The sequence below is a fragment of the Mus caroli genome, unplaced genomic scaffold, assembly GCF_978045245.1.
Source record: "Mus caroli unplaced genomic scaffold, Mus_caroli_1 scaffold_8, whole genome shotgun sequence".
NCBI lineage: Eukaryota > Metazoa > Chordata > Mammalia > Rodentia > Muridae > Mus > Mus caroli.
Window position 1 is genome coordinate 137,955,954 of NW_028227263.1, and position 19,805 is coordinate 137,975,758.

General features: G+C 43.5%; 1 protein-coding gene across 1 annotated transcript; it reads right to left on the minus strand.

Annotated features, from left to right (window-relative positions):
• Positions 1 to 771: 771 nt before the first annotated feature.
• LOC147003694 (igE-binding protein-like) lies at positions 772 to 15,288 on the minus strand. Its single transcript, XM_085842484.1, has 5 exons — positions 14,221 to 15,288; positions 7,930 to 8,101; positions 5,189 to 5,356; positions 4,422 to 5,048; positions 772 to 935 (listed from the first exon to the last, which is right to left on the minus strand). Exons 1-5 carry the CDS (start codon positions 15,163 to 15,165, stop codon positions 772 to 774), a joined length of 2,076 nt encoding a protein of 691 aa, XP_085698610.1. The 5' UTR covers positions 15,166 to 15,288.
• Between the last annotated feature and the right edge of the window lie 4,517 nt (positions 15,289 to 19,805).

Consider the following 19,805-nt stretch of genomic DNA (forward strand, 5'->3'; position numbering starts at 1 on the left):
TGCAGACATTACAAAATCCTATGAAAATGTAATCCTTTCTTTTCTTTTCTTGTTGCGTCCAACTCAGCCAGCAAGGAGAATGCAACCACCAGTACTTCTTAAAGCAGTTTACTCAGGCAGCTCCTCTCTTCAAATCCCCCGCGCCTCAGAGTAAAAGTGTTTTTATCCACTCAAGCCACAACCATGCCTCAACCAATCACCACAGGTCACATCACCTCACCAGGCAGGCTTGCTCAACCAATCAGGGAATAAAGGCGAGCCTTCCACCAAATATGGGCTTGTTTACTGCCTGGCACAGATTTCTGTCCATCTGGCCAGGGAGTCCGGAATGGCTTCCAACAATTCTCCCTTTTATATTCTTTTGAAGCACGTTCCATGGGTGAAGATAGAGGTATGAACCCCAGTGTGCAGAAATAGGGGCCATGTACAGGATTGACTCTTAGGCTTTTACCCAGAGCAACCCTGACCTGCTCCCATGCCATTTTTCCTGGGGGAAGGACATCAGGACACTCAACCCTCATGCAATCAGACATACCTCCCAGAGATCGTCAAACAGCTTCCAGACTAACCTCTGTGCAGTGCTTAGCCTTACAACCCTGTGGAGCAATGGCTTCATTGTTCATGGCAACAAGCCAAGAGTTGACTGCCCTGCTTCCACTGTGGCAAAAGCTTGCACCACCATGGCGGCAGTGCGGACCTGGGCATTCCAAAACTGACACATACACTATACACACAACATGCATGCCGAAACAAGGGCCACAGTGAGGGCACCTATCCCAGCCCATTCTTTTCTGATGCCAAACCAGGATCCACTCGGGTAGAATTCACAGTGACAATCGCAGAGCGAAGTTCATTCGTCTTGCCATCAAAATTTGCAGTCCAATTTCTTAACAGGAATTTCTTAACAGGAAGCATCATGACAAAGCGGCAAAGGCCTGGGAAACAGCAAGAGTATCACCCATCTGGGTTCCTCACCCATCAGGGGCAGACACATGCTCATAACCAGCAAGATCAGCTTCATCATTTTGACAGTGTTGCACTAGCTGTTCTGGAACCCACACTAGCTCTGCGTGATTCCATGGAAACATGCAAACAGACCCTCTCGCCCAGGCCAACACAGGATCTGGACCATTCCTTGATCCTGTAAGCACATCCTTCCATTTAGCATACCCCAGTTTACTGGAGCTGTTATTGGCCTGTCGTTCAGCAGCAGAGTGATCGTCCTTATCCAATTGCAAAAAATTTAAGGTAAAAAGAGCTAAGGAGAGTTTTATCTTTGGGGTATGGCCATAGCCTATTCCCCCTTTTTGTTTTATTAATAATTCTTTTAAGGTTCTATGTGCTCATTCAATGATTCCTTGGCCTTGAGGATTATATGGCAGGCCGTGTTTAAATTGTACTTCCATTTGTTGACAAAAAGACACCAGGGTTTTGGCAGTATATGCAGGGCCATTATCTGTTTTAGTTGTTGGGGTTTACCCCAAGCGGCCCAGGCCTCCAAACAATGCTGTATAACGTGGGAGGCCTTTTCCCCTGCTATGGGAGATGCATAAACTATTCCTGAACATGTATCAATGGGTACATGAACATATTTCAATTTGACAAATTCTGAAAAATGTGTCACATCCATCTGCAACACCTAGAGAGTGAGCAATCCTATAGGATTCACTCCATAAGAAGGCAGATGTTGAAACTCTAGGCAACATCCACAGGTAGTGACTACATCCTGAGCTTGTGCTCTAGAGATTCCAAATTTTCTCTGCAGAGTTTTAGCATTAACATGAAATTTAGAATGAAATTGTGAGGCTAACTCCATAGTGGATGCTAAAAATATGAACTCCATATGAATACAATTATCCACAATATCATTTCCCCTACTTAAGGGTCCTGGAAGCCCACTTTGGTCATGGACATGTCCAATAAATAATGGTTGGCATCTTTCCCACAGCAACTTCTGTAATTGTAAGGCCAAGGCTTGGATGGTGCTAAGAGCTTTTATTTGGCCAGATACTTCTAGGGATAAAACTAAATTAACTACATATTGTGAATCTGAAATTAGATTAAAAGGAAAATCACAATCCTTAATGACCTCAATAACTATTAGTAATTGCAGAGTACAGGAATAATACTGCCTGACCACAGGATCTTTCCCCTCTACCATATATACTCCACATCCGGTTTTTGATCCATCAGTAAACACGTTAACTGCATCCTTAATGGGTGTTTTCCTCACCACTTGAGGAAAAATGACTGGATGTTCCTTAAAAAAAGTCATTAAAGGATGTTTGGGATAATGATTATCAAATGGGCCCTCATTAATACAGGCTAAAATATCCCACTCAGCAATATTTGCTGTTAGAACCTTTTGCCAATACCCATCATAAGGGATTACAATAGAGCTGGGTTTTATACCAAAAAATTGTAAACAATGCTGAAATCCCAACAAGGCTAAAGAAGCCACTGTTGTATGGTAATGATCTAATGTCCTCCCAGCAGATATTTTGGAATGGATCCATAACAATGGGCCTTCTTGCCACAATAATCCTGTGGGTTGCATCTCAGTAGGTAATAATATCAAAATGATGGGTAACTCTTCTCTCCAATGCTGAAGCTGGGCTTTAATCAATTCTTCTTCCACTTGGGTAAGGGTGTTAATTCCCTTTTGGAACTTAACTCTGAGTCTCCTTCTAAAATTTGAAACAGAGGTTTTAATTTAACATTTGGGATCTTCAAATAGGGCTTAATCCAATTGATGTTGCCTAACAATTTCTGAAAATTATTTAAAGTATGCAAGGAATCAACCCTCAACTGTATCTTTTGAGGCCAAATGGCCGTAGGGGCGGTCCTTGCTCCTAAATAGGATACTATTTCATCTTGTTGCACTTTCTCTGCGGCAATATGCAAACCCCATTGCCTCATACTCTCCACCATCTTTCCATAGGTTTCCTGCAAATACTTTTCATCTGTTTCTGCAAGCAGGATGTATTCCATGTAATGAACACTGCGAAGTTTGGGATATTCTTTCCTAATTGGTCCCAATGCTTTTCCTACATAAAGCTGGCACATGATAGGGCGATTAGCCATTCCTTGAGGCAGCACCACCCCACCCACTCAAATCTTTGATCAGGCTCTTCATGATTACAGGAGGGCAAAGTAAAAGCATATCTAACACTATATTTCAAATCCAAAGGAATGGAAAAGAAACAATCTTTAATATAAATTACTATTAGAGGCCACTTTTCTGGCAGGGCAGATAAGAGAGACAGACCCCTCTGAATGGAGCCCATCACCTGCATCTGTGCATTAATTGCTTGCAGATCATGTATTAACCTCCATTTGCCAGATTTCATTTTGATAACAAAAATTGGGGTATTCCATGGAGATACAGAAGGTTGAATATGACCCAGAAGATATTGTTCTTCAACTAATTCCTTAGCAGCTTGTAATTATTCTGAGGATAATGGCCACTGAGGCACACACAACGGCTCCTCAGTTTTCCAGGCTATGGGAATGCATTCCCCAGTGGCCCCTAGGAAAAACCCATTCCTTCCCGAAGCTTTCTTTTAATTGAGAGAACCGGGGACTTCCTTCCTTGCAACCCTTTTCCCAGCCCGAAGGATGGGTGCCATCCCATGTCTTTCGTCATCTTCTGGGACGCATCAGGATATTCATTAGTAAGTCTTAATTGTAGATACTTCAACAAATCCGTACACCATAAGGTAATGGGCAGCTCAAGCACATATGGTTGAAACATCCCATCATGCCCTTCCTTATCTTTCCAAGGGAGCATCCTGGCACTTATGTCTGGGCTCTTTGAATAGCCCAGGCCTTGTAATATTTGTTCTGACTCCTGAATTGGCCATCCTTTTGGCCAGTCCTTCCTTGCAATTATGGACCTAACAGCTCCCGTATCTAAAAGCCGCAAGATGGATATTCCATCCACCTGTAACTCCAGTACTGTACGCTGATCCATTTTTAATGACAGACAGGAAAGTTGGATACCTGAAGACCCAAATCCTTTTTCTCCCCTTTTTTTGTGATGCAGCTGGGTATAAGCCATGAAGACTAGGGATGATTAAAAGTTGTGCTATCCTATCCCCTGGAGAAATAGCTACCAGACCTCGTGTCGAGGATGCCATGACTTTGATAATTCCTTCATAATCTGGATTGATCACTCCTGGGTGGACTATAAGAACTTGCAAGGCACAGGAGGATCTCCCCAAGAGCAGTCCTACAGTATCCTTGGGTAAGGGTCCTCTAAAATCTGTGTCAATTAATTGGGTTCCTATCTGTGGAGTCAATACGATTCTGGTGTTTGAGCAGAGGTCCAATCCCACTGAACCCTCAGTTGCTCTCCTTGGCTTCAAGGAGGATGAAGAAGAGGCCAGGTTGTTTGCCCCTGGCTCTCTACACTCACTGACCCATATATTTGTGGGCCCTGAGGACAGGGGCCCTGCTGGCCTTTTTTGGCCGAGCTCCTGAATTAGAGGAGACAAGGGGCTGTCTGTTGATGTCCTTTATAGATAGACATTCACTGGCCCAATGGTTTCCTTTCCTACATTTTGTGCACAGTCCTGGCTGTCTAGCTTGAGGTCCGTGTGTTGCACTTCTTTCTGGACAATCCTTTATAACATGTCCCATCCGGCCACAGAGGAAACATGTTCCCACAGGAGTTCCTCTTTTTCTCCCCTGCAATTGCATCACCACTGCGGCCAGTACAGCATTGCTCAAAGGCCCTCCAAGCTCTCGGCAAATCTTCATCCAGGCCTCATTTCCCCTATTTTTGTAGGGAATAATGGCTGTTCTACACTCCTTAGTACACTGCACAAATACCAGTCGTTTTATTAACAGCATGGCAATGTAAGGATCTCCAAAGATCCTCCCAGCAGCCTCAACCATTCTAGCCTCAAAATCAGCAAAAGGCTCAGTAGCTCCCTGTATAATCTCTGTTAGATTCCCATTCACTTCTCCTCTATTTGGTAAAGACTTCCAGGCTCTAATTCCTATCTGATTAATCTGCTCATAAATTTCTGGGTGTAACCAGTTTGCTGTTGAGCAAAGCGACCTTGACCAAGTAACATATCTCTATCCCAGACTTGATTCCCCGCAGCTGTGTTAGTGGCAACCTGCTCATTAGCAAATTCAATCAGGCATGCTCTCCAATCAAGATATTGTCCAGGAGTCAAACATGCCTTCACCAACACTGCCCAATTGCTGGGTGTTAGGCAATATCGCTGTAGCACTTCTAGCTGAACTGTGGTGAAGGCGGCAGAGACTCCATAGGCTCTGCAAGATTCTGCTAGATTTTTAATAACTTTTAAGTCCAATGGTTCATGGTAACGATTCCCTTGTTGATCTAGTAAGACAGGGAAGCAAACCAAAAAGGACTATCCTCCTTCCAAGCATCATGGCAAAACAAGTTGCCAGTCACGCCCAAACCTTGATAGGGTGTGGGGAGCTGTACGGGTCACTTCCTCCCTCTTCCTTTCTCGTCTGTAATCTTTAAGGTCTGCACTAGAGGTTTTGCCGTGATCCCTACTCCTCCGAAGGGAAACCTGTCCTTGTAATCCCTGGTGTGGATGTGGGGACTTTTCATTCTTAGCATCTGCCAGGGAAATCAAATGGAAAGGCAGAGAGAATTCCAGCACAGAGTCCCAGGACACCACAGTCCCAGAGATCACTTATGTGTTAAGCGGGGAGTGTGATTCCTGGGCTCCCTCTTCTTACCTCTTCGTGGATGGAGGATTCAACTGAATACTGGGAAATCTGTATAAAAAGAAGGTTGTGAGTAATAAGCAAGAGTGTTGGTATCCCAAATGTTCACCCAAGTCCTCTCTCATACATGTAGTCAGGTACTCACTGGGCTCCATCCTTGGAGTATCTTACTGGGTGATCTTGTACAAAGAATCAATCTCTTCTGTTTGTTACCTACTGTTTTATTTCCGTGAAGAGACACCATGGCCAAGCCAATTATTACAATATAAAAGAAAATATTTAACAGGTGCTAGCTAACAGTTTCAGAGTGTTCGTCCAGGATGAGCATGGTGTTGAGAAGAGAGGCATAGGACCAGGGCAATACCTGAAGACTTTATATTCTGATCTACAAGCAGCACACAGACAGACACACACACAAACACACACACGCACACACACACGCACACACACACACACACACACACACACACACACACACACACAGGATTACGTGTGGGCTTCTGAAACCTCAAAGTTCACTCCCAGCCACATCCTTCCTCCAACAATACCTTACCTCTTAATCTTTGCAATTCTTCTCAAACAGTTCCACAGCCTGGGGACTAAACATTCAAATATCTAAGCCTATGAAAACTGTTCCCATTAAAACTAGCATACCTTCCTATTCCAAAAAGATACTCATAGGGCTGGAGAGATCACCCTCTTTTGGTGTGTCTGAAGATAGCAACCATGTACTTATATACATAAAATATATCTTTAAAAAAACAAACAAAAGAGAATCACAGTCTCAACCTCAGTTCTATGTGTCAAATATTTGGTACAGGCTCTTCCTGAGCACATGACTAGTGCTTCTTTAACAAATTTCACAAATGGGTACATATGATTTCAAAATATAGTTTTATCTACCCACATTGAATTACGACTTTGGAATTAATTAGTCTTTACACAACATTGGCAAGGCAGAAGCAAGCAGACTTTTGTGCATCTGATTCCAACATGATGTACATAGGCCAGCTAGAGTCATTGGGAGTGTCAATGGGGAGAGGGAGGATAGCTAATAACAAGGCAGACTTTATTCAAATACTGAATGCAATCACAGAATTGTAAAATCTTTCAGTAATACTTAAATATTAGTAATATTATTAATTATAATTACTAATATAATTTAGTATTATTATTTAAAAACTATAATTTATTTTTAATTTAATTTTTCTTTACAGCTAATCTTAGTCCTAATGGCTGAGTTTTTAAAATTCCGTGGAAATGTAATACAGGTTGGCTCCAATTAGGTCACTTGCACCATGAACCAGTGTTCAGTTGGCAGCCCTTACCCAAAGGAGACCCTAAGCCACAAGAAGGAAAATTTGTTTGAATTCGAGGCTAGTGTGATGTAAACAGTGAGTTTGAGCCAAGATTAAAAATAAATAAATAAAGTAAAAATAAAACAAAGGGTGCTTTTTCTTATCAATTGTGAGTTAGAGATAGAAGGATCTCTTTGAGTTTGAAGATAGTGTGGTACATAGGGAGACAGGACAGCCATGACTACATAGAGAGACACAGTCTGACATAGAGGTCAGAGGAGGGGGAGGGGAGAGGAGAGGGAGAGGGGTAGAGGGAGAGGGAAGAGGAAAGGAGTGAGGGCATGAGCTCACAAGGCCCCTGTGGGGGGCATCAGAGCAGGTAAGGACAGAGTGGGTAGGAGAGGGGCATTCTGAGAGTATAAAATAACTCCATCAAAGATCTAAACACCACCATCACCCACCCAACAACTCCCCCATGCCTGCTGCAGCTTGCATTCCAACTCAAAAATTAGTACACAGGATTTACCCAAGGAGTCATAGGTCTCTGCCTCCACCCATATTAACCTCACCCCACCCTTGGAAAACTGACTAGATCAAATCTCCCACCTGTTCAAATCATCTTGGCCACCAGAGTCTCTATATACAAAAGTCAGGTCCTTAGTTGCACTGAGCCCTTTCCCTCACCTAATGCCAGTAAAGGTCACCCCAGGACTCTGTCTCCAAGCACAGGCCTGCCCACAAGCCTTAGGGGTTACAGTCCACCAGACCCTGTGAGTCAGAGGGGATGGCTCTAGTGATTGAGCACACAGATGTCAAATTTTTTTCCCACAGGTGTCCTACAGTTAGGGACATGGAAGTTTATCCTGTTGGCTCCTGACCCAGAACTCAGGGAGGTGGGCGATCACTAGGCACTCACCTGGGTTAAGGTTCCACCAGTAGCCTCCACAATCACCACCGAGCTCCACTGGCCTGCCAGGCCCTGGAGCATTGTCATCCCCCATTGAAGCCTGGATCAGATCACAAGGGTTGTAGAAAACCTCAGTTCCACCTCCATGATGGAGGAAAAATGCTTCAACTCTCCCATTTTCCTGCCATGACCAATACTGATAAAACTAGTTTCCTGTGACTGACAGATCCAAAAAGTTTCAAAGAACCTCCTGCACACAAAGCCAAAAGTCCCATCATTTTGTCTTCACCAAAATGCCTATTTTCTCTGGCTATTCTCAGTGTAATGTCTTCTGTACAATGTAGTTCAGACCTGATCAAGTGCCAGGAAGTAGACACACCGCCCCAGATGGAGCTATACACTCAATCTGTTAGGGAGATTGTTGTGATTATAGATGTGCCGATATTTCCTTGAACTACTGTGGGAAACCACATCCGCCATTACAATTTGGCACAGGCTACCACCCATAAGTTTGGATATACAACCAATGTGTGCATGTGCATTAGAGTTTTTTGCTGAGTCACTGCCTGGCCTGCGGCATGCAAATGAGGTAATGAAAGCATAACCAATTGGGTGTTTGCCGATTCACTGCCTGGCCCGAGGCATGCAAATGAGGTACTGAAAGCATAACCAATCAGGTGTAGACACGCTTCTCCTAAGCCTATAAAAGCAATGCCAGTTCTGGGGTTCGGGGTCTTTTCGCCTCTACAATCAAGCTCTCCCAATAAATGTGTGCAGAAGAATCCTGTTATGGCGTCTTTTTGCTGGCAAGTAGGGTGCTCACAAGTTTTGCTGAAACCCGGGATGAGACATCTTCAGGCACGAGCAAAGACCCCCTGTTACAAGAAGGATTATTTCCTGCATCACACGGAGGAGAAGTGTTCCTGCAATAAAGGCTGTTGAGAAGGATTCGACTTCGTGGATTCAGAACTCTTCAGCTGGGGAAAGGCAGTACTTGTAAGTAAAAAGAAATTAATGTAAGTCTCTGAGAGGTAAGCTTTCCTATGGAATAGATCCTGCAATTGTTGTTGTGGTTGTGCTGCTTGTTTTCTTTCTTGTCCTGATATTGTGTTATTGTCTTAATTTTCATTGCCCTAGACACGATTGTATATGCTGGGGATTGCTTGGAAGATACATAAGATCATAAAGCAAGTGTAGATAAACTCATGAGTCGATCTTGGGACTAAGAATTGCAGGTAGATAAGTGAGTGTCTCAAGGACACCTTAGTACAGGATGACCATGGGTACTGACCAGTCTATGCTGATAATAGGGCCAATGCAAGCCTTGCTTAAAGAACGAGGTTTAAAGATTTCTGAAAGTACAGTGAGAGGGTTCTTAAAAGAGATAGACAGAATTGCTCATTGGTTTGCCCCCACTGGGTCGCTGACTCTACCTAGTTGGGAAAAGTTAGGGAGAAATATAGTGAGAGAGGAAGCTGAAGGGAAAGTGAAAGCAGGAACAAGACTACTATGGAAGTAGATTAAGTCTTGTATCCAGGACAAGAAATGTGAACCAGCTGTTAAGGAAGGGCAGTGACTTTTGCAGGAGCACCAGGAAAGCATGTCAGAAACAGAGAGAAATGAAAAGGAAGGAACACACAAAAAATAAGTAAAGGAAGAGATATAAAAAAAGAAAAGGAAAAGAAACCAAAATATAGAGATTCATAAGATAATATAAAGAATGAAGATTGAAAAATTAAGTCAATCTACCCTCCTCTCGAGGACTTTGAGTTATTAGAATTATCTAGCTCAAAGGACTCCGAATTATCAGCAGGGGAGGAGGAAGATTTGGAGGAGGCTGCTGCAGAGTATGAGGTGAAAAGATATGGTCCAATAGGGAGGAGTATCAGTGCTCCCCCACCACCACCGCCTTATACAGAAAAGAAAACAATTGGCAATGGCCAATATTTTTACACTCCTTGAGGGTTGCGGAAAATATGTCAGGTTTTCCTGTTTTTCAGGATCAAGCTCAACAGCGATATTATGAGCCAATATCCCATAAACAAGTGAAAGATTTAGCAGAGTCAGTAAGGACCTATGGAATCAATGTCTCTTTTACTCACTCCCAAATTAATAGACTGGCTCACCATGCCATGACTCCTTCTGATTGGATGAGTGTGGTAAAGGCATGTCTTATGATGGGACAGTATCTAGGCTGGAAGTCTATATGGCATGATCTGTGTTTGAGTCAGGTCCGTGCTAATGCTACTGCAGGGCAACCAGCATGGAGCTTTGAAAGGCTTACAGGTCAGGGTATATGGACAAACAATCAATTAGGATACCCAGTGCAGGTCTATGATCAAATCAATCAGGCAGCATTGAAAGCTTGGAAAGCATTGTGTATTCGAGGAGAGGTATCTGGTAATTTGACAAAAAATTATTCTGGGAGTTAATGAGCCGTTCTCTGAATTTGTGCCTCGCATGATGGAAGCAGCTGGACACATATTTGGTGATTCTGAGGCCACTATGCTGCTAATTGAACAACTAGTTTATGAGCAATGTACCAAAGAATGCAGAAATGCTATCACACCTTGGAAAAGGAGAGGATTACAGGCGTGGATGAAAGCCTGTAGAGAGATAGGAGGACCCCTTTCAAATGCACTGCTGGCTGCTGCAGTTTTGATGCTGTAAACAAAAGGAATAACCTGCTATAGTTGTGTACAAATAGGTCACATGCAAAAGCAGTGTACAAAGGGTAGAAAGAGTAGGTTTGAAAACAAGCTACCAGGTATGTGCTCAAAATGTGGGAAAGAAAGATGTTGGGCAAATGAATGTAGATCAGTCAGAGATATAAAAGGAAGGCAAATACCTCAGTTTAAAGTGCAACAGCCAAAATACGGAGTGATGGGCCCCATCCCCAAGGACCCCAAATGTATGGGGCACTCCAGACCACAGTGTCCATGAGGCCACCCAAAGACCGAGGAGAGCCACTCTGTCTTTAGCAGGCTTGGACAACTGTGCCACCTCCAGAGTAATTCTTACACCTCAAATGGGGTGCCAATCTATTTCTTCAGATTTTAGAGTTCCCTTACCAAAGGATACAGTGGGCCTACTGTTGACTAGGTATTCTTCTGTCTTGAAGGGATTGATGATACGTCCCGGAGTTATAGACTCAGATTATGAGGGACAAGTTAAGATTATGTGTTCTGCACCCCAAGTTATCGTGGCCATTTCTCCTGGAGATCATATTGCTCAATTGCTGATTCTTCCTAGTTTGCATAACATGTTCTCTAGTAGCCAGAATTCCCGAGGGGATAAGGGATTTGGTTCTACAGGAACTAATGTGGCCTACATATTTTTTGATTTGGATAATAGTACCACTTTACAATTACAAATAGAAGGAAAAACCTTTAAAGGTATAATGGATACAGGAGCGGATAAAAGCATTGTATACAGTAAGTGGTGGCCTGCTTCTTGGCCTGTTAATCAATCATCACATAGCCTACAAGGATTAGGATACGAGGCTACCCCAATTATAAGTGCAAAATCCTTACAATGGAAGGATAAAGAAGGAAGGACAGGGCTTTTTCAACCTTATGTGCTCCCTTTACCTGTAAATTTATGGGGAAGACATGTGTTGTCAGCCATGAATTTTATATTGACTAATGATTATTCTCAGAAAAGCAAGGAAATGATGAAAGGAATGGGATATATACCTGGACTAGGTCTTGGAAAAAATTTACAAGGCAGACTTTCACCATTTAAAGCCACAGAAAAAGTAGATAAGAAAGGACTGGTTTTTTCCTAGGGGCCGCTGTGGAGCCTTTACCCATTCCATGGTGTATGGAGGACGCAGTGTGGGTGCCTCAGTGGCCTTTACTCTCTGAGAAGTTAAAAGCAGCTAAAGAATTAGTTCAAGAACAATTAGACCTGGTATTGCCCGCGCTTTTGTTCCCCTGGTAAGAACACGCTCAGGGCAACCGGAATCTTCTGCAGCACAAACTTTATTGCTTACCCCATCAGGAGCCAGTGGAGAAAGGAGCCAGAGAGAGAGAGAGATGGCGGAGCCCCCTCCCTTTTATGGAGGACTGTCCTCCGCCTCGGACGTGTCACTCCCTGATTGGCTGCAGCCCATCAGCCGGAGTTGTCATCACAGGAAAGGCAGAGCACATGGCGTGGAAAGCTACCCTGGCACATGCGCAGCTTGCTTGTTTACTACTTAGAACACGGGTGTCAGTGCCATCAGCGCCATCTTGTAATGGCGAATGTGAAGGCGGCTCCTTACATCTCCCCCTTTTCTTTTATATAAGAGCAATAGGCCACCCATATTAATGAGAGTGGAGATAGAGGTCAAATCCCCAGTGTGTAAAATAGGGGCTTTACACAAAACCTCCTCCCAGGCTTATCACCCAAAGGGGTCTTGGTCCGCTCCCGTGTCGTTTTTCCTGGGGGAAGGACACTTGGACACTCAACCTTCTTGAAAGATGACATGTCTCCCTAGAATAGGCTCATATATGCCACAGAGCCCTTCTACTGCAGTGCTTAGCCATGCAACTCTCTCGGGCTGCTGAAGCACACTCACTCTATCCCGTGCAATGAGACTAGCCTCGTGGGGTGCAAGAGCTGAGTGGCCAGCGACCTATTGCTTAAGCATAGATAACCATATATCAGGGGAAGCACCATGTTCTAGTGCTGCAAGCGCCTGGGAAATAATCACCATGTCTCTCCTAGTTTGGGCCTTAAGCTTACAGACCAATCAAAGAAGCAACACTAATCCACAGCAAAGAACAGCTCCAAATAATTCCACCCCCACCCATTCTTTAAAGAAGGAAAATGTTGAAAAGATAGTCCTTAGGTCAGGGACAGGTCCAAGTGCGTGGGGCAAGTCTCAATTTTCAAAGGGTCTGTTCAAATTTAGCCGTCCAATTCTGTATCTCCCAAAGCTGCTCTCCCTTTGTTGTTATCGCACTGGACATCACCAAGACGAGGGACATCAGTATTCCCTTGGTCAGTCTGGATTTTTCGGGTGAGTCTTTCTGGTATCCAAAATGAGTTGTTTTCATTCTGTGGAAAAACACAAACAGCTCCCCTGGATCTTATCAAAATAGGATCCGGGCCTTTCCATTTGTTATTTAAAACATCTTTCCATTTAACCATCTCTTTGGGCCTATCTGGCTCTGAACAATGTCGTTCAGCCGCGGTATGGCCATGAGAATCAAGATTTAAAAAATTGAGTGTAAAAAGTGCTGTAGACACAGACACTCTTGGTACTCGGGGTAGAGCCTCCTTGACTCCCCCTTTCTGTTTTATTAGATAGGAGTCCAGTCAGGTGGGTCATGTCCATCTGACGGCAGAACTGTTGGAATTTTTGAGATGTATAAGCTGGTCCATTATCAGTCTTAAGTAGTTTGGGTTTCCCCCAAGCACTCCATGCCTCAAGGCAATGTTGAATCACATGTGAGGCCTTTTCTCCAGTTAAAGGAGAGGCAAACATGATGCCAGAGCATGTGTCAATGGGCACATGGAGATATTGAAGTTTTCCAAAGGAAGAAACATGTGTAACATCCATTTGCCAGACCTGTAGAGGTCGAATACCGCGTGGGTTAATTCCCACATGAGGAACTGGCAAGAACTCACAGCAGCTTTGACATTGAGTAACAATGTCACGGGCTTCTTTTCTCGTCAAGGAGAAACGGCGGCGTAATGTTTCAGCCGTCACATGAAAATTGTTATGAAAATTTCTTGCAGCCTCTATCGGGGATGTTAGGGCAGCAGCCACCACTTTAGTGGCTTTATCAGCCAAATCATTCCCCAGAGCCATGGGGCCAGGTAGGCCTGAATGGGCTCTAACATGAGTAATATAAACAGGAAATCTTCTAGATAACAAAACTAATTGTATCTGCTGAAAAATATTGGCAACTTTACTGGAAGGCTTAATCACTCCAGCCACTTCTAAAAGATTTACTGCATTAACCATATAACAGGAATCTGACACAATAATAAGGGGTTCTAAAAAGGTTTTTAAAACTTCTAAAACCACTAAACACTCTACCACTTGAGGTGAATTTTCATTATATTGTTTGGATACTACTTTACCATTAGCCACATAGGCACCTATGCCAGTTTTTGATCCATCAGTATATACCACAACCCCATTTTTAAGTGGGTTTCTTACTGTTATTTGTGGAAACACAACAGATTGATTTTGGGCGAACTGTAAAATTGGATGTTTTGGATAATGGTTATCTATTTGTCCTGAAAAGGAGGTAACTAAAACTGCCCAATCATTAGATGTGGCTGCCAAGGTTTGAACCTGTCAAAAGTCCAATCTCTCTGCTCTGGAGTCAAAGCAGCAGCGTTTGCTCGGGCCTGTGTTTGTGCAGCCTCTTGCCATAGAGTTCTCCATTCCATATATTTGCCCGCATTGGGGAGAGCGGCTTTTGCAATCATTTGCCAGTCGGCAGGAGTTAGTGCCATGCCGGCAAGTCTGTCTAACTGCACCAAAGTAAAATTAGCATTGGTTCCATATTTACGGACCAATTCAGCAAGCTCTTTAACCTGTGTATAATCTACCGGAGCGTGAACACGCCCACCCTCGGCTCCTTCAAAGACCGGAAATGCCTGTTGCATCTTCCTTTGTTCCTCTCTTGGAATGAACGAGTCTGCGCACTGCTGCTCTGCACACAGCCGATGCACTATGCAGGGCGGGGGCTCCGCATAGGGCGGAGGTGCACTATGACCTTGAAGCCAACTGCCCTGAGGCCAAGCAGCAAGCTGGCCTTTGCCAGCCGCTTTTGGCTTTTTTCTTGACTTAAAAGCTCGAATTTCTCTCTCATAATGAGCTGCTCCCTCCACCAAGTCTGTTTTCTCAGAAGGGCTAATTTTTTCATCTGATTCACAGCTACTAAGAACTGGCTCTTTAAACTCATCTCTTTTCTCCTCTTTCCTTCTAATCTCTCCCCAGGTATTTTTCCCTGACATTAACTTTTCTTTTTTCCTTTGTTTTTTCTCCTCTTTCCTTCTAATCTCTCCCCAGGTATTCTTCCCTGACATTAACTTTTCCTCGGGTTCAAGACCCGTGGAAAGGCCTGTATACTTATTTCGCGCGCCATGCTTTCTCTTTTTTCCTGCTCTCTCTCCCCGCTTTACTTCTGATAGACTGTCTTGAATTTTGTCCAGAATTCTCCACCCTGTCTTAACTGCTTGTTGACATATGAAAAGAAATAAAAGGGCTTTTAACACTAGAGAAAGTTCAAGACCAGACATACCTTGTAAAGCTGTAACGAACGCGCATCCGTTCCCCAGCTGAAGAGTTCTGAATCTACGTCGGATCCTTCTCAACAGTCTGTTTCCGGGAACACTTCATTACCACAGTTCCCCAGCTGTAGAGTTCTGAACCCACACCGGATCCTTCTCAACAGTCTGTTTCCGGGAACACTTCATTAACCGCTCCTTCTCCTTGATGTAGTAGCTCGCGGGTTCCGGCACCATTTATTGCCCGCGCTTTTGTTCCCCTGGTAAGAACACGCTCAGGGCAACCGGAATCTTCTGCAGCACAAACTTTATTGCTTACCCCATCAGGAGCCAGTGGAGAAAGGAGCCAGAGAGAGAGAGAGATGGCGGAGCCCCCTCCCTTTTATGGAGGACTGTCCTCCGCCTCGGACGTGTCACTCCCTGATTGGCTGCAGCCCATCAGCCGGAGTTGTCGTCACAGGAAAGGCAGAGCACATGGCGTGGAAAGCTACCCCGGCACATGCGCAGCTTGCTTGTTTACTACTTAGAACACGGGTGTCAGTGCCATCAGCGCCATCTTGTAATGGCGAATGTGAAGGCGGCTCCTTACAACCTGGGGCATGTAGAACCCACACAATCACCCTGGAATACCCTATTTTTGTTTAAAGAAGAAATCAGGTAAGAGTAGATTGTTACATGACCTACGAGCCATTAATGCACAAATGCAAACTATGGGTCCTGTACAAAGAGGACTCCACCTACTCTCATGATGCGTGAGCACCCTTTTATATTCAACATATTAGAGCATATACATCATTACATGGACCTATGGTTAAGAGAAATGCAATTGCTGATTCAGCCACCAGAGATATGGTTTTGCTATCACAAAGTTCTATAGAAAGTGCTAAGAATTTTCATCAACTTTATCATGTCCCTGCTTCTACATTGTGACAGAAGTTTAAGCTCACATGAACAGAAGCTCGAGATATTGTCTTACAGTGTGGTAAATGTGTAGAATTTATTAATGTACCTGCCATGGTCGTTAATCCTCGCTGATTGCGACCCCTAGATATTTGGCAGATGGATGTCACGCATATTCCAGCTTTTGGTAAATTACATTGTATACATGTGTCCATCGATACCAGTTCTGGTGTCCTACATACCACTTCCTTGACAGGGGTAAAGGCACTTCATGTCATATCCCACTGCTTAGAGGTTGGGCTGCATGGGGAAAGCCCCTGCTGCTAAAGACAGATAATGGTCCTGCATATACCTCTTCTAAATTTTGTAGTTTTGCAAACAAATGCAAGTGAAACATATTACTGGGTTGCCCTATAATCCACAGGGCCAAGGAATCATTGAAAGAGCCCATCATACTTTGAAACAATATTTGCAAAAACAAAAAGGAGGAATAGAGGCAATGACGCCAAAAATGGCTCTATCCCTTACAATATTTACTCTTAATTTTTTTTAAAATTGGATGATGCTGGAAGATCACCAGCCGAAAGGCACGGACAATGGCCTCAACTGCCCAATGAAACGGTCACGTGGAAAAATGTACTTGATAATAAATGGTATGGCCTGGGTCCCATATTAATCAGATCCAGGGGAGCTATTTGTGTTTTTCTACAGGGTAAAGATAATCCATTTTGGGTTCCGACGCAACTGACAATAACCGTGAAAGATCAAGATGAATCCCAAGATGATCCTGTTATTCTTACTCCTGGTGATTGAGACAGGATATGACCTTTGTCGGCCATAGTGAGATCATGGCCAGTACCCTTACTGGTACATTCCAGTTCCTCTACCTTGCCTTTGTTTTTTGCAACTGACTGTTTTTTGGATGTGCCTTGTGAACGACAAAATCCTCAAGAGCCACGGGTGTATAATAGTACGAGTGTTCATTTAAATTATACACTATGCTTTGTGAATAATGTGGATAAACCTTTTACACCCTGTATGTTTTTAAAGAAAAAGATTATCTATAACTGGGCAGATCCCATTAGCCAAAATAAAGTGAGCTCTGGAGTGTTACTTAATGCTTTAACACAAGTTGCTCAAGGAGCACAATCAGGCACAAGTGATGTTGGAAATAATGTAACTTCACCAATAAACATCACCACTATTATGATAAATGGATTATGGAAATGTGACTATTCCCAAAAGATCACTATGGACTGTTGGCAGTGCTACTGCTATATGCATCGTGCCCTGGTGTCATCAGGACCTTGCATTTCCTATAGTTTTTTTCACCTTGTCAATCAAAAATTTTTCCTCCGAAGGAAATAGCAAAGGGTTTTGTTTTGTCACCTCCATTGGATTTTTGCCTTAATGAATGATAAAGGAGATGCTACAGGAAAAGAAAATATTTGGCCATATTACCAATGGATTTTAAGTACTGAGGCAGGTCCTAGAACCAGTTTGTCAGCTTTTGCATTGCTGACTGGAACCTTTCATGAGATATTGAATGTTTCTGCCACACTTTCCAATACCTCTGTTCATTTAAATAATGTAACATCTAATAGAGGTATCAGAAATATGACTACTTCTCCAGTAGAAGTTTGTGTTAATCCTCCATTTTTCTTTATATTGATTGAATTTCAAAATAATACAGAATGGTTAGATTATACAAATGTCACTTGTTTTTTGATGCAATGCTGGAATGGAACTAATTTCTTAGCCTTAGTGGTACATCTACCAAATTTTGTCCCTGTGCCTGTTGAGGCAGATCCAGAGAAGTTCCCAATTATGAGTCTTATGTGGCAAAAGAGAGATTTTGGAATCACAGCTGCCATTGATACTGCCATTCTGGTGTCTGCAGAGTCAGCGCTTACCTCAGGAATTGCTATGGCGAATCAAGTTAATACTGCTGACACCATAAGTCAGATAGCAGAAGAAACGTCTGAGGCATTGCTTACCCTGCAAAGGGTGGATTCTCATATCGCCTCAGGGTTAATGTTAGTGAATCAGAGTGGATATTTAACAACATAACATGGAACAGATGATATATGCCATACAAATGAGTTGTGTGGTATCAACTCCGCATGTGTGCATCACTCCCATTAGGTATATTAATAATTATTTTATTAATAGTACAGATTTATCGAATTATCTGAAGGGGAACTGGTTGCAGGTGCTGGAAAAGTTGCAGACGAAGGTACAGATATAGATCCTGAACCTTAATGGAACCAGCATGGAACCAGTGACCCTTGGAGACTTTACCTCTTGGCTTACCTCTGCATTGTCTTACTTTAAGGAATGGGTGGGAATGATTTTGTTTGGTGCTGACATATGCTGTGGACTGGTATTCATGGTTTGGTTTGTTTGCAAATTCAGAACCCAACAAAAAAGTGACAAGGTGATAATAACTCAGGCACTTTTAGCCATTGAAAACGGTGCCTCCCCTGAAGATTGGTTATCTATGCTCAAAAATTATTCGGCATCTGAGTTCTCTGTTATTGCACCCCACGGATTTATGGATCAGCTATCATTGGTCAGCCCTTGTACATCGCTGAGGTTTCCCCATTGAACGTGGTAGGGTGATCATGATTTCCCCACTAATTCATTCCTTTAAAACTTGGCTGGCCTCTTTTGTAGAGTTCGCCCTAGGTCATTTAGCAGTTGCTGTCACACAGTGTCACGGTATCCAAAGATGGGCAACTTTCCTCGTGCACAGACCAACCTAAGACACGGGGCCTGGTGGCAATAGGGTAACCCTATGACGGGTAAGGCTGTGACACAAGAGGAACAACCTAAAACAGGAGCTGCAGAGTATGGACATAATTGCACAGGCCTAGTCCAGCATCATTTTATTAAAATTAAAAGGGGGAGATGTGGGAAGCCACATCCTCCATTACAATGTGGCCCTGGCTACCACCCATAAGTTTGGGAAAACAACCAATGTGTGCATGTGCATTAGAGGTTTTTTTTTTTTTTTTGCCAAATAACTGCCTGGCCCAACTCATGCAAATGAGGTACTGAAAGCATAACCAATCAGGTGTAGACATGCCTTTCCAGGCCTATATTAGCAGTGTCCGTTCTAGGGCTTAGGGTCTTTTCGGATCTGCAATCAAGCTCTCCCAATAAACATGTGCAGAAGGATCCTGTTGTGGTGTCTTTCTGCTGGAGAGTAGGGTGCTCACAAGCTACAAAGTCCTGACTTTCTGAAACACTCTTAAATTACCAAATTGCTGGCAGAGGCAACTTAAGGTCTGGGATTAGAACCTAGCCTGTCACTATGAGATCCAGATTAGACAGGAAACCACTGAGAGAGTTACAGAGTGAACATGACCCTAAGCTGGGCAATGTGAGGAGAGGATATCTGAAAAGAGAAAGAGGGGCCACCAACCAAGAGGGGAAATCTGAGTGAAGAGATTAGCATGACTGAAAGTGGCTGAGTTATATAGGTGTCAGAAGAGCTGGATGGAGGAAAGCCCAGGGGATAACCTGGACTAGAAAGTTTGGGGGGAGTGAGGCTAGGTTGGGGAGGCATGCCAGCCAGGAGTGACCTATATGCAGTAGAGACAGAGGAATGCTGAGAGAACCTGGAGGCCACTGTACAGAAGATATGTTAATGGGTACTTTAGTTCAATATTTTTGCCTTGGATTTAAGACCCAACTGGTTTTGGGCCTTTGGGTGAATGATACTGACAGGTCTTCTTGCAAAGAAAACT